The sequence below is a fragment of the Necator americanus genome, chromosome I, assembly GCF_031761385.1.
Source record: "Necator americanus strain Aroian chromosome I, whole genome shotgun sequence".
NCBI classification, from domain to species: Eukaryota; Metazoa; Nematoda; class Chromadorea; order Rhabditida; family Ancylostomatidae; genus Necator; species Necator americanus.
The window spans coordinates 20,874,926-20,902,297 of NC_087371.1; the positions used below are offsets into that span (position 1 = coordinate 20,874,926).

General features: G+C 40.3%; 1 protein-coding gene across 2 annotated transcripts in view; it reads left to right on the plus strand.

The window, feature by feature from the left end:
* Positions 1–3,510: 3,510 nt before the first annotated feature.
* The window catches only part of RB195_006370 (uncharacterized protein), a gene marked incomplete at both ends in the record, with an annotated part of 34,229 nt that continues 10,367 nt past the window's right edge, over positions 3,511–27,372 (plus strand). For both annotated transcript variants that reach the window (XM_064179414.1, XM_064179415.1), the window contains 10 exons: positions 7,591–7,701; positions 12,483–12,630; positions 15,695–15,815; positions 15,877–16,050; positions 16,154–16,241; positions 16,316–16,468; positions 16,542–16,639; positions 16,705–16,883; positions 17,197–17,270; positions 22,418–27,322. In XM_064179414.1, the coding sequence (XP_064036371.1) occupies positions 7,591–7,701; positions 12,483–12,630; positions 15,695–15,815; positions 15,877–16,050; positions 16,154–16,241; positions 16,316–16,468; positions 16,542–16,639; positions 16,705–16,883; positions 17,197–17,270; positions 22,418–27,322 (6,051 nt within the window). Of the gene's footprint in view, positions 7,702–12,482; positions 12,631–15,694; positions 15,816–15,876; positions 16,051–16,153; positions 16,242–16,315; positions 16,469–16,541; positions 16,640–16,704; positions 16,884–17,196; positions 17,271–22,417; positions 27,323–27,372 lie in introns of those variants that run through there.

The following is a 27,372-nucleotide window of genomic DNA, read 5'->3' on the forward strand; positions in this document are numbered from 1 at the left end:
GCAGCCAAGGTGCATTAGTGTTCGATATTTACATAGCAGTCATACTCTCCCGGTTCTATAATACTTTTTATAGTCGTCAAACATGTCGTTGGGAAATTTCCCCTTTGAAAATAACCTTCATTTCTAATTCTACCACGTATGTATCCTAGTCGAAGTTTCTACAAGGTGCAACGGAGCAGTGATCATTAATGGAGAATACGTCGTATTGTTGTTTGTGCGATTAGGTAGTAGGTGAACCTAGTTACTTTTATTTAGAAAGAGCATGTGTGATATTGTATTTAAAGTATTCTGTAGTGAATATTTTTGCTAATAAGGTTTCGTTTTCTTTTTACTTTTGATCATAGCGTTTAGGTGTTTCGCCTTCATGAGACTTTTCGTAGCAGCAAAAAAAAAAACAAAACAAAACAGAAGTTGCATTACCAAATTCTATAGTTAGCTATTGATCCAAATTTTCGGGAATTTTATGCATGACAAGCTTGTTTTACGTTTTGGAAGATTTCGCTTGTTTGTTCTAAAAATACTCGTAGCAGTCCTGCTGAGTACTGCTTCGAAATTATCTTACCTATGGATTTTTCTATGCCTTAGTCGGATTTTCTTCCAGAGGAATCGTTAAAAAAAACCGGGAAAATATACATACTAATTCTTCAAGAATTATAAAAATTTGAAACTAAGAGGAAAAGTATAAATTTTGTGTTTGCCTGCCGAAGAGAAAATTCAGTCATAGAAAATTGTCTTTTCGTAGCTGCAATACATTGTCACTATTTATGAAATACTCCTTTTTGTATGCTAGGTAACAAAAGGATCTTCTAGATGTATAGATGATGGATATGTGGGGGTGCTTCTCCCTGTTTGAACCCCTATAAAAACTTTTTTAAATTGACTTTAACGATGTGGTTGGTTTGTCGACGGTACCTTCGATGGATACTTCTCAGAATTGGCGAAGATGGGACAGCTGTCGAGGTTGCAACTATGACCTCAGCAGTAAAACGCAAGCATATTCGCAATTCGAGACTACTTTTTGTCGGGAGGTTCTTTCAGATCACTGATAAGGATCATTTCATTGTCTTTGCCGTGTCTTCATATTATCTGATAAGAAGTAATTTTTTTGCTTCTATTTCCTCATCTTACGCCTATTTCTTTCTAAATAATGAAGAATTGAGCACGTCAGCTTCTATTCTCGTTCACTTTTTTGAATTCGTAGAGGACGTTGAAAGTAGTGGTATTTCTAATGCCCTATAGGAAATCTTTCCCCTTATCTTGAAATACTGTTGTTTTTGTGAGTATCTTTCTCACAAGACAGTATTCTTTGTCGAATGTAACATTCTACGTTAGTTCTTTCTTTCTAAATTCTAGTTCTGTAGATATGAATTTGTCAAAAAAAAATTAGTGTTGTAAAATATGATTGTTCATTCCCTACTTTCATTGCAGGTGCTGTTCTTTTTTTTTTTTGGTTGTCTCCATTTAGAGAAGAAGGAGTGTTCACCAGTGACTACATTATTATCGCTAAAGACTGCATTCCGTTTGCTTGTGTACTAATGACTCACCTGTAGTTAAGTAGGCATTGTCCTGTGGATCTTCTCCGTTGCTTTTTTACCTACTTAAATTACATACTTACTTAAATCTGAGCTTTTTTCTTTTTTTCATTCCATTCGTATCATCCTAGTAATTATTTCCCGGTTTGCTGGAAGTCGACTGAAGTGAAAAATCCACTAAATCGAGTGAAGGGCACCATTTCAAAAAGTTTTTTTTTTCGAAACTTCGAAAAATTTCGAAACAAAAAGCCCAGACACACTTGCGCGATCGGGTCCTGTTGATATAAGTGTTCGTCACTTTGATGTTTCATTTTTCCTAATTTTACTTGCAACAAATTCTTGTCAAAACGAATGCTATTAAAGCACATTCGTCTTTCCTGTGTCCACATTGATTCGTTCTCTTATCACTGACATGTATACCTCTAATACTCCGAAACTTTCTGTGCGACAACCATTTATAGTCTAGGATAAGATATGGATATCCACCTATATTTTCTCATAATTTTCTCATCCCTTCCTTTTTCGCTGATGTTTGACACGATTCCATTTCCAACAGCCACCCGTTGTTGTGAAAACAAAATCATAGTGATCGGAAACCTCGTTGCTTTAGTTTAGTTGTCTTTTTCTGTACTCGTACTTTCATTCGTTATTGTTTCAGTACAGTATATTCCTTTTGTGCTTCTCTGCATTTCTCAGAATGTAAATAGTGGAAGGTTTATTTTCTTACTGCTGTTATTGTACATCAATCAAATATACTTGGAAGAATAATAGAAAGGATGGCATTAAATAACTTAATCGAGAAGCCGCACTGAATTAACGGCAGTTGCGAAGTTGATTTTCTGACAGTTACGTGATACAAGTGAAAATTCGCATTTCTTCACACCCTTTAGTTGAAACCTAACTAATAATGTGGTAAATTTTCTATTTTGTGCGATGAAATAAACATCAGAAATATTCCCAGTACGAATACTATCCGAAACTCCTTACCTGCCGAAACTTTTATTTTCATCACAACTAGGAGTACAGGAGTTTTTTTTCAAGTCTTAAACGCATTAATTCGTCCTATTTCTTCTTAGTGTGTGGATGTAGCTCTTCGGTTTTCCTAAGATCTTGGTAGATTAACTTTTTCGGTATTTTCCTTTTATGTTGTTATTTTCATTTTCTCTACATATATATATATATATATATATATATATAATGCAGAGAATATAATCACATTGTGTTGTTTCATTATAATATTACAACGTAACAGAAGTCAGTGAGCCCCCACGGGAAAAATATTTGATTATGTACTGATCCGTTTTGCAAAAATAAGGACACAAAGATGCTCGTAACCAGCTGTTTCCAAATTTTGGTGGTTCTTGTCAGCACGCTGTATCGGTGTTCAAACAGTATCCTGCTTTCGAAAAAAAAAAAAACTGATCTTTCGGGACTGAATGCAGAGGAAGCTCAGGTAACCCTGTAATTCTTTTTATCATGTTTATTTTTTTTCGATTTTTCTAGATCACTTTCTCCGATTGCGCTGATTCAGGTCAGCTGGTGCATTAGAAGGAAACGTTGAGGACTTATGTGACCGTATCTGTTCTGCGCCATATCATAGCTGCATTCTGGGGTCGAGAAAATATAGTTGTGTTGCCTGCGCTTTGGTGAATCGTAACTACTCTTGGTGATCTTAATCCTCCTTTTTTAGGCATACACACTTCTGTTTAGAACAGTTGTCTCCGGGACGCCATTTTTCTTCTCATAGACCTCTCTCACAGAAGACATTTCCGTCAAACTCGTTATCGACAGAATCGTTGAAGCATTAAGGAACTTCAAAAAAAGAGACCGAAAATTGTCTCTCTGTCTAGTTTCCTTTCCGACTGGCCTGCGCACCGTCGAAACGGTCATCAAAAATCGTTCCTTTCAAGTGCAGCAGGAAATGTCAAGAAACGCTCAGACATAATTATCTGGGGGTGTTGTTTCACTGCTACAAATCATGTTGGCGTGCGGTTCGTGGGCAAACAGTGACTGGCTTCGCATGCGGCGATTTTTCAGATTGCAGCAAGGATGACGAGGAATTCGATGGGGACGCAGCTAGTTCGCGTGTGCCTCCTCCTCGCCGCTGCTGCGTAATGCACATTGCTGGCGTGAAGTATCGATTTTGGGCCTGTGAGTACGAGTTGCCACTGCTGCCTTCTCGGATCACATCAGGCTTCTTTACTACCTACCTCTTCGATGCTGTTTACAACAACCACTTTGTTTTGTACAGCTCAAGCTTGCAAGCTTCGTATATACTCCACCAAAACGCACAACTGCCTCTCGGCTCGCAGTAGACATCAGTTTTCTTGTTGTTGCAACTGCTATTCGAAGCCGTAAAAGTTGAAAAAACCCTTTTGTGATCTGTTGTTTGCCGCAATGCTGTTTTCACTATGATTTTCTCGTTTTCGACCGAGTCCTGTTTTTGAATCCACTCAATGTTTTTTGCTCCCTAGTATCTGTTGTGTGTCAGCTACCGAGGTTTCTGATGTCATACCCATGTAATCTACTGTCATACTCATCTAATCTGTAGCTGGTGCATTTAGGGTTGTGATATATGCTGCGTATTGTACTATTTATCGTATCAGATACAGATCGCTGGTCAAAAGATTTGTTCCGAAATTTTTTTGTATGTTCTTTGGCACTACTAGGCTCTAAAGCGCCATTTAGAAGTTTTTCATTTTCTTTTCTCTAACTACGGCTCGTGGCATCAGCCCTCGCGGATTTTTGCTGGAGTTCTGTTCGTGTCCAGTTTTCTGTTACTTTTTGAACAGTTTTTGGTTTTCATATTAGTATGTCGAATAAGCAGAGAAGTGTAGTGATTTTTTTCTTTCCAGTTCATCCCAGAGAAAACTTCTAGTCCCTTCTTGATATTTTTGTTATCCTTTTTGCTTTCTTCCCAGATTTAAACTTCAGGACGATCTGAAACGTAATTTATTTTTAACGATTAACGATTTTACGAACCAGCTCACGTGGCTATTGTTGCACTCACAATTCCGAAGTGCTTTCGTAAAACAAAAACAGCCAGTCGGCGAGGAGTAGTCGTTTTAATTCGTATCTATGAAATAAAAAATGTAAACGAGAACGTGTCAGAGAGAATTTGAAATAACTTGGGATCGCACTGAATACATTTTTGAACCATCCGCTGTAACAAACGTCTTTCCTTATTTTTCATTTCTGTGGTAGTTTCATAGTTCTTGCTACTTTAACTCTCGTCCTCTTGCTTCATGTTTTAATTCTTGATCAAAATTCTCTAAAACTGTTACCAGGTACATATCATGATTCTTTCTGTTTTCTGGCATTTTTGTTTACGAGAAAACGAGAAGACGCGGTTCCGTTTTTTCGTTTTCTTAGAATTATCGTGGTTACTCTATGTTTCGTTTTCGTCATATGTAGCATATATACATATACGTACATATCATGTATGTACCATGTACTAGCATAAGGACGTAAACTCTTTGTTTTCGCTTTTCATCGGAAAATTGCCTATTATCCGACAAAGTGCATTTTGAGTGCATTCAAAGAGTTTTTCCCTCTACATTCCTCTCATTCCCTTGGTTGTTGTCGTTCTTTTAGTAACGCATCGTGACCTGAAACCCAGTTTCCGTACGGCAGAACAGAACATTTTTGAGACTACTCTTCACTTTTCATCGATGTCAGAAGGCCGGCAAAACAGCTTGGGACATTTGCGCCGTGTGAGTTGCAAATGCGCAAAAAAGATATGGAAAAAGGGAATTAAAAAATTGGTCTCGAGGGAACAAGTAGTGAACAATGAGCGAATACATAATTGTTGTAGTTGTTGTAATATTCAAATGAAATTTTTGATTGAGAAAACCAGAATCTTATGTTACAGAAAAAGAGAACAGAATTATGTTGATATATATATATATATATATATATATATATATATATATATATATATATATATATATATATATATATATATAGAGATTCATTAGGACATTGTCTAGGAGCACTGCTTGTGCATCATTTTGCTTTATATTATATTATATTATAAAATATTATTGCTTCTGCGCATTGCGGACTTCTCGAGTACTTTTTTTTGAACCACAGTTTTCTGCAAGCACCATGAACGAGAGAGTAATTCTCTTCTTCACTAATAGATGATTTCTTTCTTTGGTTCCACTTTGTTCACTTTTTTGCGATGTTACTTTTGAAACAAAATCATGACCTTAGTGGAGAAATGGTGGGTTTTTTCTTCCATCTGAGCTCACTCATCCTTATTCTTCCACCTTTTACCTGAGCGACATTTATCAGCTTTCGCTGAATACAGCGCAGTTCTCAAGATAAAAGTTTCTTGTTTGAATATCAGACAGCGTTTAAGGATCATTAGTTTGAGTGCGTCCTTATCCAGTACATTCTCGACCATCCTTGTGAAGAAGAAAGAGAAAATACAATCTGTGATGTATCGTTGTGGTGGTGCGCAGTAATCGAAGTGTTTATATTTTTCACTTGCAGGGTCTCGCGTTGTCGCGTGCTCTCCAGTCGTTTATCTGTTCCTGACTCTCCCGGGTGCTGTTACTGCTCTCCGCACCATTTTACGCTCTGGACACGCACATATACTCGGCAACAAAAATTCCTGTTCCTTTTGTTGCTTCGTGCTTTCCACTCCGATGTAACATTTTTCCGATTTAGAAAAAGAGTTGGATTAAAGTTAGATAATGGGTTAATTTTTCCTTCAGATTTCGAAAATGTTGCTTTTGTTGTGAAGTGGAGAGGAGGGTCTTTTGAAGCAAACAGAAATTTCTTGCACTGTTTAAAATGGAAGTAGAAATGCTCTGCGGGCTGATAACTTATGCGAATATTTCCTTGTGAAATCCTTTCCGGTTTCGGCTAAAGTTCGCAGTTTGTCAAACAGTATGGTATTGAAGAAGGAACCACTTGAATAACTTAAACGAGTGTTTCGTTGAAATCGTCACTGGTGAACTAAAGGAGTCACCTTTGTGATCGATTCTTTCACATGCTTGTTAGTGTTAGGATTGGTGCGCCCCCAGAACAGTGTGTTCCCCGATTTTGTACCTGGACACCGAGTTCGTTTCGATGCACGTTCCTCTGCAATGACTCACAGAACTCACAATTATGCTCACAATCACACTCGCAATTATGCCTCTTAGCAATACTTCCCATAATTCTCTGCCGTCTCTTCATTCATTTAGGTACGCAGTTTTTTTATTTTTCGCTTCGCTGAAGAGAAAAATCGCTCGTGGGCTTCGTGGGTTCAATGCAAAGAATCTTTTCGGAATCGTGTTATTTCCAAAATCTTCTCTTTGCAATAAATAGTTCATCGTTGTCATTCTACTGTGCATACATTGTATCTATAGTGTAATGCCATATTCCTCCGTTCTAGTTTGTAACATGAATTGTCTTCCTGTGTTTGATGGACACAGCTTTTCTTTCGCAATCCTCGCCACCAACGTTGCTTTTACGGCTGATGGCGCTGTTTTCGTGAATAGAATCGATTCCGTGAACACCCATGTGTTCACCTCCCACATATTTATTCTGTTTCCGATTGCATTGATTACTCACTCGACGTGCCCACCATCGTCCCAGCTTGTTGCGAAGTCCTCGTATTGCTGGCGATTCCCATGTGGCACACCACTATATTGCGGTTCTTCCTTTTCAGAAGTGTATGTAAACATTTGCTTTCATGTCAAACTGCTGTGCAACCTATTCGTTTCCTTTCCCGGCTCTTTCCTCTGTGTGCACGTCTCTGTCAGCAGCTTTAGTTTCTGTTTTTGGTTTACTTTTCGATTGTACATGAACCATCTCTTGACAACCGATCTAGATAACTTGTCGTTATACGTTTTTAGGTTTGTACTCACATGTGGCGTGAATACACTGTCTAGAGTAGAATTCGATTTGTAAGTTTTCTCCAAATACATGCTTCATTATGTTGACCACTCCTTATTTACTGTCTCAGTTTGCTTGCGATTGTTGCTCTCGATTCGTATGTCGCTAAGCGTCATCACCAAGCATTTGTTCTAGAGTTTAATTATTTCTTCACAATTTTGCAGAGCGAATGGGTAAGGACGGAAACCCGGGGGGCCAAGCGACAAGTTCTAAGGACCCTAAAATGCAAGCAGCCAAAGTGCGATTGCTGGATGGGACACACAAGGACTTCGAATTGCATGTGAGATTTCGTTGAAATGATATTCAACCTTGTGAATGTTTGATCCTTGTAATGGTTCTAAGCAAATATCCTGGATAGACATTCGAGCAGCCATTATCTGTGGCGTTGCGAGGAATGCAGATGTACTTGTTGTCGTTTCTAGTTTATTAGCAGTTAAACTTCACTTGAATAACAGCTTGCGCCAGTTAGTTTTGTGAATAGTATACATGTTACGTCAAAGTAATTTGGTTAATAACTTGAACTAAAACAGGATTGATTTGGGATGAACAGTGTTATATTATTTTAACCTACACCTTGGTTCTAAGTGTAAACAAACTAATTAAAATACTTTTATTCATCCAAAAGTTGGAAGGTAATAATAGAATCGAACTTTTTTTAATCTTCGAGAATGTTAGGATTACAAAAGACGTGTTTTGTATTGGGATGGTCATGAGGCTGTTTAAACTGGTACAAAAATGAAATGGATGACAAACAGGGGAACTATCGGCATTGTTAAAAGATACAGTATTACACGATGATATATTGCGATGGTTAATAGCGAGCGAGTCTCAAGCTGTTCCCAATAAATACGCGAGGCCGCAAAGTTGGACTCGTTCGACTAATATCTCTCGTTCATATGGCCCATTTGACGCAGTAGCACGGTGGTCGCAAGACCCGGGGGTTTGGGCCCGATGTCAGTAGGTACGACACGAATGCCTTGAAAGTGCTTTTCTTGTAACGACTTTTGCTGGATTTAATTTTACAGCCCATTTCGGGGAAATTCTATATGGAACTTTGATTCACCATCGCATAGGCAAAGTACGCAGTGTTGAATCAAAGTTGCACGGACAATTTCTCTGCACTTGGCTATAATGAAATTCAAAATTCGCTGAAGGGATTGCTACTTTTTAATTGGAAGAAAACGCAGTATTTACTTGGCAAGTTGCAATTCTGAAGTTTTTTGGAGGACACTCTATTAGTCAGCGAATGGAGCTCTGACTGTTGAGTGAAATAAACGCAGCAGCAAAGAGAATCGAACATCACTTGAGCTCCTTATCTCCGTAGCAAATATAGATAAATGTAAATGATTGTCGATTGCCATTGCATGAGACTGTGTCTAATGATAAGTTCCGAAGAAAAACAGGCTATAAAAGTCTAGCTAGGGCGTTTAAGTGTCATTGTGTCGGAGATGTAGAATGGAAATGAAGAAGGAGAATGACGTTAATGCAAAAACAGAAGAGGAGGAGCTGTACCGGAACAAAGGCATGTCGCGATGTTTTTAGTATTACATTTCTGCTATAGTTATTCGCAATCTGCAAAGAGATCAAGTAACATTCCTGTGTTTGCGATTTTCCTCCTGTCGCTTGTAGCTTCCACAGCAAATGTTCAAGAAAGAAATGAGAGTAGTTGAGAAAGTATGCATAAACTCATATGCTATTCTTCCTACCACCCGTAATGGAGCAAGGAGCAATTTGACTGGTTAGCCTGTTAGGGAGGCCTTTCGAATAATTTTTATTTTCCAAGTGTGGCAACTCCTACATACCATGGTGTGTTTAGTGCACACTAGAAAAAAGAAAAAATTTATCGTTTTTTGCGGGGTTATGGGAAGAGGAGATGAAAAAGTTAACATTTCTTCAACAAAATTAGAACATGAGTGATGAATTCATTCGCTGCGATTCTGTCCTAGGATAATTGATATGTAGGTACAACTGGTCGTGCTACAGCTGCCACATGTCTCTGTTTACAAGTTCCGCTGCTCCTCAAGAACTCCTCTATTGGGATAGCAACAACAGCTTTCAGGGCGTACAACTCTATCAAACTGCGGTGTTTTGTGGTAACATTAGAAACTGACAATGGACTTTCTTTCGGCTATTATGATGAGCAAACATCAACACTTCAATGAGTATGAGCATTTTTACACTTGAAGTTATGCGAGAACTATTCATCTTTGAAGATAATAAATTAGAGAAAATAACGATATTAGATAAACCTTGCATGGTCAGTACTGGGTCGGATGAATAGAAATGGTTTTGGGCTGACCAATGGATCATTGTGTTTTGTGATGTAAATCGTCATAAGAAACGGACTTGGGCAAACCATAGAATGTCCGTCTCGTCCGACAACTTTTTTACTCTCTCGTAACCTCGTGACACCGTGTCCAAAAAAGATCATAATAGACAGAGGACCGAGCTTACCAATCCGGTCTTAAGGTAGCTTCTTACTAAATTACCCTAGAGGTATCACCCCACGAATCTGGATTGGTACGGGTTTCAGGTGAGTTGTGCCTTTACGGGGTCGTGGGCTGTGGAGAAGTGGGTGATCTTCCTAATTTTTTCCTTATTTTTGCTAATTTTCCCAAGAGGATAATCTTCTCATTTCTTCCTAACTACCGTAAAAAACGGCCCGGAAGATACGGCTTTGAGCGTTCCGGGCGCTATTTTCTACGTGTTCAATTAGAGCGCGCCAGCCTTGTGCACGCGCCGCATCTCTTTTTTTACAGCAATTAGGGAAAAATGGACGGAATCACCCTCTTCATCACAGTCTACGACCCCGTGTAGGCATAACCAACCTGAAATCTCTACCACCTCAAATTCGTAGGGTGATGCTTTTAAAAAGGCAAAAGGTCATCGAACAAAGAAGACAGTGTATTCTATAATCAGCTCTTCGTTCCTTATGAAAAATTTTACCTTTGGGTTGTGCAGAAATAAGCGTAATATTTTTCGGCCGCCCTAGTAAGTGTATTTTAGTGATCACTTGTGTTACGATATAACAACAGGTTAATAAAACAACTAGACTCTGTAGTCACTGGTGTAAAATTCATTTTAAAGTATGACCCAAGATGGGTCGCTCTGTAAAATGAGATTCGCATTCCTGTGTGGTCAAAAATGAACCATCTTTCACTCTTTTCTTTGTATTACATCACGCAGTCGTTAACGTGTTATTGGAGATTATTCTTTATTTTTAAAGTGAACAAAAGTTGAATAGAAGGTTACTAGTGACAGAGAGTTCCACAGTGAATTAAATCGACATCATAGCTAATCATTCCGGACATTGTCCGCAATGATTAGCTATGATGTCGATTTAATCCCAGGATGGGAGGATTCACAATGTCCGAAATAATTCGTTATGATGTCGATAGGCAGTGACATCAGCCCCCGATTAAGTCAGGTAAGTCATTGCGAATCTTTAGATGAGAGGTCATTTTTAGTTCTTAGGCGATGTAATTTTCTCAAAATTAATAAAGGAATTAGTTGAAGGAATAGTATTGAAGTCATGGGAGAAAAAACCTGAGTAATTTTGCGTCACAAGGAACACTGTTTATTGTTACTAAGTTAGTGAAACGAGTATTGTTATTTGTTCTTCTGTTGGCATTACCAATGTACAACACAGCTTTAGTACTATGATCTCCAAAGACATTTGTGTTGATTTTTATAGGATGTTTGTACAGTTGTTCGCACTTTTCTGAAAGCATTCAACTAGTTACTTTCTCAAAGCATTCATTTGTTTCGCTGCACTGAAAATTTGACAACACATAGCAAATATTGAGTAATTAACAAACGGAAATCGAAACTGCAAAAAAAAAGAGCCCATGTTAGCAAGAAGTGGATTCAAAAATTAAGCTGAAGTTTCTAGCATCACTCCTTCTACAAACAAAGCACTGCTTCACCAGCTTTACCTTCTCTATCGAATGCAAAAATCAACTAGTGTTGGAATTTCTTTAGTAAACTTTCCGTTTAGATTGTTTGAAAAAAGCATCAATATAATTTGAAAATCGGAGTACTGTTTTCTTGTAGGGTGAGTAATTCTCTAACTACTGGTGTGGAACGTTTTGCCAGAACTTCTCATTACCATGTGCATTTCTAAGTTAAAAAAAGGCCACTATTTATTCCTCAACCCACTAGAATCAAAACACCGGATGGTCATTTTAAAATTCTGTTCGTACTTTGGCGGGTAATACTCGCTTTTGTATTTGCTTACGTGACTTGCTACAAATAATAATGTTGTGTGTAATTTGTGGGATTTGAGGAAAAGTTGAAAATATTCAGTACAGCATTATGAAGAACTAGTGGATAGTTCTGTTAGTAGTTTCTTGCTGTCCTTTCAAATGATCCTCTCATTTTTTGAAATTGGACAGTAAGAAACTATTTACAGAACTGAAAGAGGCTCTGCTTCAACACAGACGTTTATTTCCATTAATCCAAAGAAAAAACCCAGAATAAGTCGCATCTGTTTCACGCATTTCTTTGGATTGAAGGAAGGTGGTAATTCTCAGAGTACACTTCAACAGAGAACCGCGGTGCCTGGTCAGATGTTCAACAGATGTTGTTGTTAAGGGTAGTGTGCTGACTTTTGTTGTAACACGTGAAATCAGACGATCATCTGAACAGACGAGAAAATTGTAAGTTTATGCCAGTTGGAAGGGCGTGTAAGGGAAGAGTTGTGATGTTGCATGATCTTATATTCCGTATGGATTGTGCATGGGAAATTGTATAATTCCCATAGGCTGAAAAACAATGCTTTAAATCTCAAGAACGCTTGTCATTTATGTGTGAAAGTGGATCCGTGCAACAGTGATGATAGTGAAAGCGGATTGATCCGGCACTTAGTTCTTACTCGCTGAGAATAACCAAATTCCAAACTTTTAACTGATTCAGGCTTGTGCGCCCTCATATTGGTTATTTTGTGGAAAACATATTAGAAAATTGTCATCTTGTTTCTGCTAGTAACCGCTTGAATATGTTTTTCATTGTTTGCTTCTGACGCGTCTTGTATCTCGGTTTCATTCAAAATATTTATTTTAGCGTGGCTCAGATGGAGAGGCACTCTTCGCTCTGGTAAGTGCTGATCTGTCTATTGAGGAGCGCGAGTATTTTTCCCTCTGCTTTTACGACACCGAGGGCACAAGACATTGGTTGTACAATGACAAAAAGATACTCAGACAACTCAAAGGTGGGTTACTCGTCTTTTCTCTGCAATGTATAGCTTGTAATTTTTGTGTGACAAATTCACCTAAATCGTAAGCAGAGTGTAAGAAAGAAATTGAACAACGAAGTACCTAAATTCTTTAGCATGTTAAATTTGCTAATTTGCATGCAGTTACAAATTTTTGTATTTACAAAAGAAAGCTGTTGTTTTATCAAATTAATCGATATGACTTTGAAAATCTTCGTGCGTGTTTGTAGACGTGCACGAGTCTGTCCTCGAGAATTGCATTCATAAAGTGTCTCCTTAAAAGGCATCATGTCACGAAGCGAAAAACGCTTGTGATGTAGAAGTTTTTTTTTGGTTGCAGATGTTGGAGGCAACAACTGAGATTTGGTAGTAAGGAAGTTTTTTTTTTCTGGTTTCGAGGTAATGTGGAGTGTTACAACGTGCCAGAGCTGAAATTCCACTACCTCCATTCATTCATTCTGTCACACTGATAAACATCACAAGATTGTTTGATGTTTCCTTAAGAGTAGTGTAACGTTTTCTAAACTATGTAGTGATAAAAACAGCAAATGTATGTTGTAAAAGAAGAACCAACGTAACGCGTAGCGGAGCAAAAAGTGAAATAAAAACAATTTAGAACCAGAAAGTAGCAGAGAGACACTTTGGTGGTTGTGCAGCAATATACAATGACTTTACAAAAATTCGAGGTAACTAGTTCAAGTCTGCGGCACCTTCACAAAGATTACCAGCAAAAGAAGTAGAATACGTGTGTGTGTGAGAGTAGTACATTGAAGATCACTTTCTTCTTTGGGATTACTGAGAATGAAAACTTAGAGGACCACGCTAAGGCAGAACCCTTGTCGAGCGCAGTTTGACGGTGCCGAAATCACGAACAGTGTAAGTGAGCCTACTCTCACGCGCGCTCAAACCACGCATGTATATGAAGGGCGCACTCAGGCCTCATCTCCCGCTCACTGCACTTTCTTTATACGAAGGAATGAGCGAATTTCTGAGTAACACTATTTCGACCTGTTCTCACAAGCGCAAGAAGCGGGTCTTGTGGACTTAGGTTAGCAAAATTATTTCTTTCAATAGAACTGCTGGATTTTGTGCTACGGGGCTTTTCACTTGAAAAACAGTTCAAAAGACTTATCAGGATCTTTAATAAGATCATTGTCATCTGGTTTCGATTTGCAGAAAACAAAAAGTGAATTTATTACTATGTCAGTCACCGCTAGCATATAGCCAGAGAATCGTAGCTCGTTCGTTAAGGAAAGAGGGAGGTGTTAAGAACAAAGTGTTTAAAAAAGAAGTTAAAATGGCAATTGTGCTTATCCCCATATTATTATGTGGAACAAAGAGTTTTAGGTTCTGTTTGTGGAAAAGAACCAATTTCTGATCAGCGGCGTGAGGATTGAGAGCAGCGTAAAGATTTCTGGGCTATTGTGATGTTCTTTCTTAGTTAATCACCCTGAGCATCTAACGATAACACATGAAAAATGCTGATTATGTGGAAGTTGTTAGGTCTAGGAGATCTTTGATAGCTTCGCAAGAAGAGCACTTTGCGAAATACTTTTGAATTTTCTCTTGTAGGAGTTTTGGTGAACAAAATGGTTAATTTGCTATTTCTAGGATCTGGTTTTTTCATATTTTGACGCGAAAATTGGTTTCTTTCTCGCGTTTCTCTCATTTAGATTTTAAGAGAACCAGATCATGTGAAACGAAAAATTTTGCATATGGAGGTCTCTTTAGATCCTCCATCTAAACAAGGGGATGGTTTTTTAAACAATGCACCTTCTCCTTTGGTAGGAAAGGATGCTAAAATTCCAATTTCCACCTGAAAAAAGTATGTGGTTTTGAATACGCCTATTAACTTTGGTCATAGTTGATGTAAAATGGTTTGAAATTATGTTGTAAACGAGTTTTTTTTTTCTAGCCCATAGACTCCAAATTCCCTGCTTCCAAAGCCTTCTAAATTTTTTTTTCCAATATCCACATGGGAAAATGCCAATTTTCACATCTGTTTTTCATCATTATCTTTCCCACTTGAATTCTAAAACAAAAGCTGGGTCCTTTAATTTAGTTATTTATCTACTTTGCGACTTTATACGAAGTAATTCCAAAACTGTTGCTCCAAGTGCGCTTCTCATAAAATCATTAACGATCATTTGGCCTAACAATATTCTTTTAATCTTTCTGAGCATTCTTGGCCATCAACTGTTATTAAATTAATCTATAAATTGTTGAGATCTATGTAATATTGAATAAATTATCATTACGGTGCAGTGCTAGGTTTTTTCCTTTTTTTGTTCACACAGATTTGGTCCAAGGAGTCGAACCCGAAAGGTCTTATTCCTTTTTGTTTGATCTGCGAAACTTTCCTTTATAATTTATTGATTGTACTGTGCGCATGCCATATAAAAGCAGCAAAAAGTCGCGCCGTGCATAGGGTTAATAATCCGTACCGCACAGCGAGAGTAGACATCACCTTCCTACATATTTTGAGAACTTACACAAATGGTGTGTACTTGTATTCAAGCGCAGTGAATGAAATGTTATAAAGTTGTTTAAACCCAATTCTACTGTGATAATCCTTTCGGAAATTTGACAGCTGATGTTGGCGTCATAGAAGAGCTTACCACAATCAACCAAATTTCAAAAAACAATCACAGTTAACATTTTGACCCCAGCTGCATTATGCATTAGAAGCGATTAGTGTGTGCCAATGTTTGCCATTTTGAGGGCTATTTATCTTGAAGATTATCGAAAATGTGGCGCTTGTTTGAATTTTATGCTGCACATAATATTTTACATGAGCAATTGCGCTGTGCACATATTATAGCAGTGGCTGATCGCATACTTGGAGTTCGTTTTGGTGAAGACTCGCAGGAGCAGGAAAATCAATTTTCAAGAGTATTCATTTGTCTAAGTTCTTTTTATTGGCTATAATCAAAGAAATATCTGAAATATGGAAACCTTGCTTGAGAGAAGTTGCTTCAAATTGCTAAAGTGGCGGAAAAATATTTCTCCCTATCCCTTCAATTAATCAGTTTTCTCGCATTTAATGGCCACATGGTTGTAGGCCTTCCGTGGGAGTTCTGTTTCGAGGTCAAATTCTATCCGACCATACCATCTTCCCTGAATGACGACCATGCACGATATAATCTTTTTCTTCAATTGAGGAATGACGTTTTTACTGGCAGGTAATTGTCATGTTCATCCTTTGCGTTTGTTTCTTCTCCTTGGAAGCAGAAATTGCTGCAGATTGCCGGCAACTATTGAGACTCATGCTACACTGGGTTCGTTGGTGGCTCAGGCTGAGTTTGGTGATGCAAAACCAACTGCCGAATACGAGCAGTACTTGCGCACAACCAAGTTTGCTCCTCAGATGAGCGATCAGTTGATAGAGATGATAGCACAGAAGCACAAAGAGCACAAGTTCGTGTGATATTTTGTGTTCATCCGTTCGTCGTTAAAACTATCTATTTGTTCTTTTTATGCAACACTCTGTGTATTTACTTGTACATACTTCTTGTTACAGGGGGCTCACACCAGCGGAAGCTGAAAATTTGTATATGGACACATGTAAACAGCAGACGATGTATGGTATATTCGTATTCAGCGCCAAGGTATTGCAGTTCTTCCTAGCCTTCTATACGTACTGGTGTGATAATGATGTCATCTCTATCACTATGCTTTTCAGGATAACAAAAACGTCCCTGTTGGGATCGGGATTTGCGCTCACGGCATTTATATTTACAAAGAACAAATCCGTGTGAACCGCTTTCCTTGGCAAGGAATCATCAAAATCTCTTATCGCAAAGCTCAGTTTGCGATAAAGCTAAAAGCAGGAGAAGTGAGCACAGTTTCATAATTATTCAAGTATTTGTTCTGCTCCTGTTGATTTAATCTGTCTGGACGTCTCTTAGATTGACAGAAAAGAAGCCACCGTGTCGTATAAGGTCGCAGATTACCAACATGCAAAACGGATCTGGAAGTGCGCTGTCGAACATCACACCTTTTTCAGGTGTGCTGGTCCCGTCTTTCTGCGATGTGGTGTTGTCTTCATGCCATTCTTTTGTCCTTTTTTAGACTCATTCAACCTGATGAAAAGCCAAAATCATCACTGTTCCGATGGGGATCAGCTCGCTTCCGATATCAGGGCCGTACTCAGTTCCAGACGAAAATGGCATCACAAATGTTCGACAAACCATCCAGTGTCGCAGTGCAGCGCTCAAGTAGCGCACGTTTGACACACTCACTCGACAACGGTTAGTTCCCCCTTTCTGCCTCCAGCACAGATGCGATAAGGAGGGCTCGGACCCATCTCAGAGGTGAAAGGATAGCTCATGGGGTGCAGCCCAAGTAATGATGATCCCTTCGCCAACCGTCCACAAGTGAAGAGGCTCGGAGTGAGGAGGGTCGGCACCGGCTCCGACTATCGCATCTGTGGCCTCCAGTGCTCTTTTTGCGTTCCTTCTTCATATGTATAGAAGTCTATAGAAATTTCATTTTCATTGACATGTCCCACGTGTTGGATTGGAATCTGAGATTCTTCTTGTGATATAATCCCAAATTTTTCAGTGGCACGAGAGCAGGCTCCTAGTACACAAATATCTCCTTTGCATTATGCAGATAACGAGTTAGGTTCACATGAGGTGAGCTTCTTTGAAGTTCGGTCAATCCCAAATATTTGTATATTCGTAACTTAATGAACTAACGAGTGGCATAACCTAACAATTAGTTCTGCTGCTTCGAAAGTTGCTGGTGCTTCTCACAGTTCCTGGATGTATTAAGTTTAGTATGGTTTGAGTTGCACAGCGCTGCTTTTTGTTTCCAAACTAAGTAATGCAGTACGTGGTCAGAATGATCCAGCCGACGCTTCCATGCAGTTACCCGCTTGAAACGATAAGGACAATCCCTACTTTTTCACAAGCGAACAGAACTTGAGCGTGCACTGATAATAACGTTCTCTTCAAACTTTTGGCCGAATAAGTCTTTTATTGTAAGAGATAAATTCGTCGCTCCGCTGATGCTCACCTTCTTGATCACAGTTCGGCTGCAGTTCCAGAACGGCTAGTAAATGAACGCATTTTAGTGATTTGGTAATTAGCGATGGTGGGATGATGGTTAAATTGTGTAGAAATGAGTGATACAGGAAACTGTGTTATTGCGTTTTTAGCCCTTCATTCCGAACTATGTGTAAATCTAATGATCTACGAGACCACGACAGCGCGATGATATAGTTTTTTTTTCTTTGCGAAAGTCAATATTTCAGTACAATGAAGTCTTGAAGACCAAACCGCTAAAGTAATAGTATTGTTGAATTAAGGAGTGAACGTTTTCTTTTCTCTGAACTTGAGAATTGATAAATGAAGTGATAGAGGGTTTGGCGTTAATCAATCCACTTGGGATGCGACACCATCTTCACATCAACTCAGAATCTTTTGAGCCTCGCGAACATGTAACTAGCCTATAAAGTGACTTGGGAAGGGGGTTGGGTTAGCGGATGTGTCAAGTCAGTGTTTTTATCCTCCCAGACAAGTTTGGTACCAATTTATCGACCCCGGAGGGAAAGGCTTGGTGAGCACCGAAGGCGATTCGAACCTCCGATCGATCATGCGGACAGCGGAACTTCTTAACTACCGATCGCCCCAAGAAATGTTGATTTGGAAATAAAAAGTGTGAAAAAAGAAACACTGAGGTCTACGAAAATCAAAATACAACTGTTGCGTAGAGCAAGAGGTTCTCTATTAAAAGTTATATAATGTTTTGCTATCTGTTTTGTTGCTATGATCATTTTGAAGTTCGAAGAAAGAAAACTTTACTATTTATTCCAAACCAAATATTTCTTTATTCCGAATGAAATGGAAAAATTGCTTTTATTGCAGAATTTGGTGAAATAAATGTTCATGGGAGTAAAATGCAGTAATGCCGTGAAGATCGTATTCTTGGTTGCATAAAATACTAATGTGTTCAAAGCGATGAAGGTTATCAGAAATAAAAAATAACATATTCGTTGATGTTGATGCAACTGCCTTCTTCTAACCATCAGTATTTGGATGAAAAGTGAAAACTGGCTACGTTTACGGAATTTTCGATGAGTGCACTTTAGATTTTAACCCTTTGGAATTAAGATCATAATAACACTCAAGATCTCCAAAGTGACTCTATAAAGATGTCTTCCTTTTAAAGGCATCACCCCACGAATCTGAGGTGGTGCAGATTTCAGGTGGAGTATTCGTATACGGGATGGGAGACTACGGAGAGGGGGGTGATTCCGTCCATTTCTTGCTAATTGCCGCAAAAAACGGCCCGGAAGATGCGGCGCCGCACAAGACTGGCGCGCTCCAATCGAACCTCATGTACAAAATGGTGCGCCAAAACGAATGAAGCCGTATCTTCCGGGCCGTTTTTTACGGCAATTAGGAAGAAATTGACGGAATCACCCCGCTCTCCGTAGTCTCCCATCCTGTATACGAGTACTCCACCCGAAATCTGCACCACCTCAGATTCATGGGGTGATGCCTTTAAGGCATCACCCCACGAATCTGAGGTGGCACGGATTTCAGGTGGAGTATTTATACGGGATAGTAGATTATAGAGAGGAGTGTGATTCCGTCCATTTATTCCTAATTGCCGTAAAAAACGGCATGGAAGATGCGGCGCATGTACAAGGCTAGCGCGCTCCAATCGAACTCCTTGTGGAAAATAGTGCGCCGCAGCGCCCGAAGCCGTATCTTCCGGGCCTTTTTCTACGGTAATCAGAAACAAATGGATGGAACCACCCTTCTCTAAGTAATCTACGATCCCGTATACGAATACTCCACCGGAAATCCGTACCACTCCAGATTCGTGGGGTGATGCCTTTAAAAGAGATTCGAGAAAACGCACTCGGATCTTCTCTCAATGTTTCTTTTTTTAATGATATGGCTTTTTTCAAACAGACAAAATAACGCCGAACAGTAGAACAATAATAGCGAGTAGCTTAATGGATTGATTGAAAAATATTGCAGTAGGACATTAATGTTGTCTAAGAAACCAAAAGAGTGAGTGGTTGTGCCATCGAAAAAAAGAGGGATAAGAATTCCGTTTTCTTCCTAAGAACTTGAAGCTATTCAACAGACATAACTGAATGGAACGGTCTTGATTTGAGTAGGTCTAATTTTTTAAAATATTGATAAATGGCATGACATTTTGCGTCTTTAGTAGTAGGAAGGGGAGAGCAGATCCCTTCTCATTTTGCACAGAATGGTCCGAGCGAGGAACATCCCATCAAGCCTGTTTGGGAGCGCTAGAAGAGTCACCCCTTTACACTACTCGCAAGATGTCTTGAGTAATCTGCTTCTATTATAAAACCTTAGCTACCTCATCGCACACCTCTCAGCAGAGTGTGTGTCGAGAAGGCGGTCACAGACTGACAAAGCTGATCTTTATCCTGTCGAACTAGGAACTGTCAAGTAAGGTGAAATGAGAAGGAAAGTAATAGAGAAGCTTACTACGGCTACAGCGTAATATAGAATAAAAGACTAGAAACTCGAATACTTGCAAAATGAAAGTGTGGTAGCCTTCATTTAGTTGAAAATAGCAGCAAAAGCGAACCTCTTGATATGCGTTTGCGCTGAAGTACTTTCACTTCTGGCATCTTACACCTTCAGAAAAACAGAATTCTTTTCTCTCATGGCTCTAGCGTTCTCAGTATCTCCCGTTTCAGTAGATAAACCGGAAACGTTGTAGCTCGTGCCCTTCTACTAACCTGCAGTAGTTTCGTATCAGACCGTAAAGTTTCTACAGAACACTTGTGAATGACACTGTAAATTCATGTTAATGGCAAGAAAGGAAGTAGACATGAAGGGTCTTAAAGGCAGAATTCGGATAGTCATCATTGTTGAGTTTCCAGCAGTAGATAGAATTCGGGCGCTTTTTTCTAGAAAAAACAGTTGAAATGAGAAAAAGAAATTGGATATTGGATTATTAGAGGCACTCAGAGGTGCCAGTGTATCTTGCGAACCATCTTCTTACACTAGTGGAGTGATGAAAAGGTAAAGTCTCAAAGTGATGAGAAGAACGCGGATTTTGCAGCAAAGCTGTTGCTACGTTAAAGACGCTGTATCACGAAATAGATGTAGTGGGGAAGAATTATCGGAACCACTTTAGTTCCTACGAGGTTCATTAGAACAAGCTGCTTTGTGCACGCTCCGGTTTACTCACCAGCCTATTCATTTGCTTTACTTGCATAAAAAGGAGAGAAGTCCTCCTTGATCCTCGAAAACTCGTTGATGGACGCAGAACGTGTATACGGGCGGTGCATTATAGCGTACCTCGTAGGAAACGAGACGGTTCCCACGTCGTCATCCAGAATGATTAGGGAAATTGAGTGGGGCACTCCCCTACTGGTAATTTATACTCTGAATTCTATGTTCTCAATCAGGTTTCCACACTACATAAATTTCGTAGTACCTGCCCTTAATTCTGTATTGTCAATCCGTTGCACCACAGATGGAAAGAGTTGCTTTGTCGGGTGAAATGACACGTTTTAGTCCTTTTTTGTCCTCTGATTCTTGGATCTGTGCAAAGTTTTCTCCGTTCTCGCTATTCTATTTGTAAACTGCCTCACCTCTAATGTTGAGTTTTCTTTAATAGGATCTCTGCCTCCTACTAAAGAAAACTCAACATTAGAAATTTCCCCTAACGTTGAAATTTATTTCATACGTTGTAGGTTGTACTCAGCAGAAAAAATTTTAAAGGCATCACCCCACGAATCTAGGGGTGGTGCGGGTTTCAGGTGGGTTATGCTGTTTTTACACTAATTAGGAAGAAATGGACGGAATCACCCTCCTCTCCATAATCTACGACCCCGTATGGGAACGCTCCACCTGAAATCAGCACCACCCCAGATTCGTGGGGTGATGCCTTTAATTATCGGGTCGGTGATATTTGATATATATATATATATATATATATATACATATATATATATATATATATATATATATATATATATATATATATATATATACGTATGAGGGACGGGTGTGGCGCAGTCGGTTAGAGGTCCGTTGTAGCCACACGGTCGAGGGTTCGAATCCGCCCTAGTGCTCACCAAACCTTTCATCCCTTCGGGGTCGATAAATTGGTACCAGACTTGTCTGGGAGGATAAAAACACTGACTTGACCATCGCCTGGCCCCCGCAAGTCATTGTATAGGCCAGCACGCGTACCAAAAACCTCAACGATTGCGAATTCAAGTAAAACGCGTTGGCGCATCCCAAGTGGATTGATACGCCAGTGACTTTATCCTTTATCCTTACATATATATATATATATATATATATATATATATATATATATATATGTATATATATATATATATATATATATATATATATGTATATATATATATATATATATATATATATATATATATATATATATATATATATATATATATATATATATATAACTCTGGTTTGTTTATTCTACTTGCCTTCGCTGATCCCCTCGTAAGATCGTGATAAGGTTAAGCGATTAGACTGTTTCTTCATTCTCAAACATATTATATTCGTTTTGTGTATTGTTTTGCACTTTTTCTTTTCTCTGTATTTTGTAAACATCTATTTCACTCCTGGACAATTCCCTGCTTTAATACTACCCGTCTTGCACAATGAGCCATCAGTTTCACTGTAGTTATATTTACTTGTCTTAGAAATATGTGGTCACTGTGCCCTGCAAATATGGTCTATTTTGCATCTTTTTAAATTTACCTTTTGCTTTCTTTTCTTTAATATCCATATTGAATTTGCAGCCATTGGCCTCGCCTGCTGTGTCGTATGACGTTTCTGGCCAAAATGAAAAACGCAAACTTGACGACAAGGTGGGTAATGGTCTGCCATCTGATGATGATGAGCTTGTCTACACGCCTGTTGAATCGCCGTCATCTGCTGCTTATTATCTCTCAGAACGTTCATCTGCGTGTTCACCTGCCTCAAATGATTTCTTGTTTTCGCAGCAAATGAGATTTGCCCCTCCGCATTCTTGGAGAGCAACTGAGCATGATCGGAATTCATCTGGAATGTCCAGTCGTGGTTACTACATATGTTCCGAGAGCGTTAATGGCTCTCAGTCTCTTCCAAAGGAAATCAACACTTCCCATCAACGTGTTGTTGAGTGCATCGAAAAGCGAGGCGAACTAGAGCAGCGTCCCATAAACGACTCCGTGCATATATATCATCCCGGATATTACCAAGAACCTCCTCATCGTTCACAGTATCAGATTAACAGCGATGCCAACAGTCAGCGTAATGGAATCACAACAGTTAGAAGGCTAGGACCAGAGAACGAAATGGATCGCCATCCAATTCGCTACTTCGTGGATGTTCAGCACTCTGGAGCAAGTCATATACCTTCTGTGAACAGACTTCGACATCCTGGAAAAGAAGAATTAGGGCCTCCTGTTTTATCAAATTATTCCTTCAGAAGCATCACTGATTCCCCTCTGCAACGCCTGGAACCTTCCAGAGAATTAACAACTCAAAATATCCAACAATATTCATCCTTATACCATCGAGGAAGCTCAAACATTCCTTCTTCAAAGCAGCAGGAGGGTCATTCTCTAAGAACGTGTTTGGATGCGCGTGTTCTATCAGGCTCTCTACCTTCCGGATACTCACAACATACTTCAAGGAATAATGACACTTCCAACACGTTATCATCTTCGGAAAGATCGAGCACTAAACAAAGCACGACTGAAAGTCGTCTTGGAGCTTTCAAATTTTGGAAAGTGGAAGAAAGCGGAAGTGGGATGGAAGGAGAAAATGCCTCTGAATATCGTAAGAGTTCCATTGAGCCTGTGCGAATAAAATCATCCAGGGGGAACACTTTAACTGTGTCAGTAGAGAATACCCGCAGTCGCGAACAAACCTCGGTAGCATGGCAAAAAGAGCCTACTGTTACATCGCACACAATGTTGGCTAAAGACCACGAAAACACAGGGCAATTTTCAAGCAAAGCTTCGCAGCATCCTACTCACCGATTATCCGGCGAAGTTCGTAAGTTAGAATCTACTTCAGACCGTGGCACCACAGACCCGACACCGGGCCCCCCCGAGCTCCAATCGAAACTGTCACGTGATTGTGCCCAGGTATACCACCATGGACAATCGAAGGCAAGCTCCAAGACCATTGAAGCCTCTGCACCGCAAATAAGTGAGACCAGGCACACTCCAGAAAAAACAGCCGTTCTTCATTTGAAAACATCTCCAGTGAAGGAGGGGCCGTTAAGCGAAGAAGAGTCGCGAAAGGTTCGATTAATTGCTCGAGTTCCTCACGGCACTTCAGGTGAAGAACAAGAGTTGGAAAAGTCGAAGAAAGAGCATGATTCATCTGGACTATTTGGATTATGGAGAACATCAAAAAGTAAACAACCCGAGACGTCGGCATATGGATCTATCTATACACCTAGCGAGAAATATACAGGCCCATTGGACATTGTCAATAGGCAGAGAGATATAGATCAACTGCCTTTCAAAGCACCTACCGCTGTGGCTTATAAACCATCTGCTGATGATTCCCATACTTCGCATAATCGATTTAACTTATTTGGTAGGTGGCGTCACGAAGGTGACGAAGAAACGGTTGAAAAAGATCAGGTGCGACCTGAATCGTACGGGCTAGCATCCACTTCATATGAGGGCCCTCTTGAATCAACAACTCGTAATATGGAGCTGCAATCGGAACCATTGCGTGACTATGCCCAAGCATATCACCATGGACAATCATGGGAATCTCCAAAGACAGGTGAAGCCCCTGCGGCGCAAATAAGGGGAAGCAGACACACTCCAGAAAAAACAGCCGTTCTTCATTTGAAAACAGTGAAGGGGAAACCGTCATCCGAGGAAGAGTCGCGAAAGGTTCGATTAATTGCTCGAGTTCCTCACGGGACTTCGGATGAAGAACAAGAGTCACAAAAATCAAAGAAAGAGCAGGATTCATCTGGGCTATTTGGATTATGGAGAACAGGAAAAGGTAAACAACGCGAGGTGTCGGCACATGAATCCATCTACCCCTCAGACGAAAAGTACGCAGGCCCACTTGACGATATCAATAGGGAGAGGGATATAGATCAACTGCCTTTCAAATCACCTGCCGCTGTGGCTTATAAACCATCTGCTGATGATTCCCATACTGCGCATCATCGATTTAACTTATTTGGTAGGTGGCGTCACGAAGGTGACGAAGAAACGGTTGAAAAAGACCAAGTGCGACCTGAATCTTACGGGCTAGCATCCACTTCATATGAGGGCCCTCTTGAATCAACAACTCGTCATGCGGAGCTGCAATCGGAACCATTGCGTGACTATGCCCAAGCACATCACCATGGACAATCATGGGAATCTCCAAAGACAGGTGAAGCCCCTGCGGCGCAAATAAGGGGAAGCAGACACACTCCAGAAAAAACAGCCGTTCTTCATTTGAAAACACCTTCAGTGAAGGGGAAACCGTCATCCGAGGAAGAGTCGCGAAAGGTTCGATTAATTGCTCGAGTCTCTCACGGCACTTCAGGTGAGGAACAAGAGTTGGAAAAGCCGAAGAAAGAGCAGGATTCATCTGGGCTATTTGGATTATGGAGAACAGGAAAAGGTAAACAACGCGAGGTGTCGGCACATGAATCCATCTACCCCTCAGACGAAAAGTACGCAGGCCCACTTGACGATATCAATAGGGAGAGGGATATAGATCAACTGCCTTTCAAATCACCTGCCGCTGTGGCTTATAAACCATCTGCTGATGATTCCCATACTGCGCATCATCGATTTAACTTATTTGGTAGGTGGCGTCACGAAGGTGACGAAGAAACGGTTGAAAAAGACCAAGTGCGACCTGAATCTTACGGGCTAGCATCCACTTCATATGAGGGCCCTCTTGAATCAACAACTCGTCATGCGGAGCTGCAGTCGAGACCATTGCGTGACTATGCTCAAGCATATCACCATGGACAATCATGGGAAACTGCAAAAACAGGTAAAACTTCTGCTCCACCATTGAGTGAAACCAAGCGGGCCACAGAAAAGACAGGGGTTTTGCACTTGAAAACACCTTCAGTGAAGGAGAAACCGTCATCCGAAGAGGAGTCGCGAAAGGTTCGATTGATTGCTCGAGTTCATCATGGAACTTCGGATGAAGAACAGCAGTCACAAAAGTCGAAGAAAGAGAAGGATTCACCTGGGCTTTTTGGCCTGCAGAGAACAAAAAGAAATGAACAAGGAGAAATGACGGCAAACGAATCCGTCTATACAGCTTGTGAGAAATATACAGGGCCATTGAATGATGTCAATAGGCAGAGAGATATAGAACAACTGCCTTTCAAATCACCTGCCGCTGTGGCTTATAAACCGTCTGCTGATGATTCCCATACTGCGCATCATCGATTTAACTTATTTGGTAGGTGGCGTCACGAAGGTGACGAAGAAACGGTTGAAAAAGACCAAGTGCGACCTGAATCTTACGGGCTAGCATCCACTTCATATGAGGGCCCTCTTGAATCAACAACTCGTCATGCGGAGCTGCAGTCGAGACCATTGCGTGACTATGCCCAAGCATATCACCATGGACAATCATGGGAAACTGCAAAAACAGGTAAAACTTCTGCTCCACCATTGAGTGAAACCAAGCGGGCCACAGAAAAGACAGGGGTTTTGCACTTGAAAACACCTTCAGTGAAGGAGAAACCGTCATCCGAGGAAGAGTCGCGAAAGGTTCGATTAATTGCTCGAGTTCCTCACGGGACTTCGGATGAAGAACAAGAGTCACAAAAATCAAAGAAAGAGCAGGATTCATCTGGGCTATTTGGATTATGGAGAACAGGAAAAGGTAAACAACGCGAGGTGTCGGCACATGAATCCATCTACCCCTCAGACGAAAAGTACGCAGGTCCACTTGACGATATCAATAGGGAGAGGGATATAGATCAACTGCCTTTCAAGTCACCTGCCGCTGTGGCTTATAAACCGTCTGCTGATGATTCCCATACTTCGCATAATCGATTTAACTTATTTGGTAGGTGGCGTCACGAAGGTGACGAAGAAACGGTTGAAAAAGATCAGGTGCGACCTGAATCGTACGGGCTAGCATCCACTTCATATGAGGGCCCTCTTGAATCAACAACTCGTAATATGGAGCTGCAATCGGAACCATTGCGTGACTATGCCCAAGCATATCACCATGGACAATCATGGGAATCTCCAAAGACAGGTGAAGCCCCTGCGGCGCAAATAAGGGGAAGCAGACACACTCCAGAAAAAACAGCCGTTCTTCATTTGAAAACAGTGAAGGGGAAACCGTCATCCGAAGAAGAGTCGAGAAAGGTTCGATTAATTGCTCGAGTCTCTCACGGCACTTCAGGTGAGGAACAAGAGTTGGAAAAGCCGAAGAAAGAGCAGGATTCATCTGGGCTATTTGGATTATGGAGAACAGGAAAAGGTAAACAACGCGAGGTGTCGGCACATGAATCCATCTACCCCTCAGACGAAAAGTACGCAGGCCCACTTGACGATATCAATAGGGAGAGGGATATAGATCAACTGCCTTTCAAATCACCTGCCGCTGTGGCTTATAAACCATCTGCTGATGATTCCCATACTGCGCATCATCGATTTAACTTATTTGGTAGGTGGCGTCACGAAGGTGACGAAGAAACGGTTGAAAAAGACCAAGTGCGACCTGAATCTTACGGGCTAGCATCCACTTCATATGAGGGCCCTCT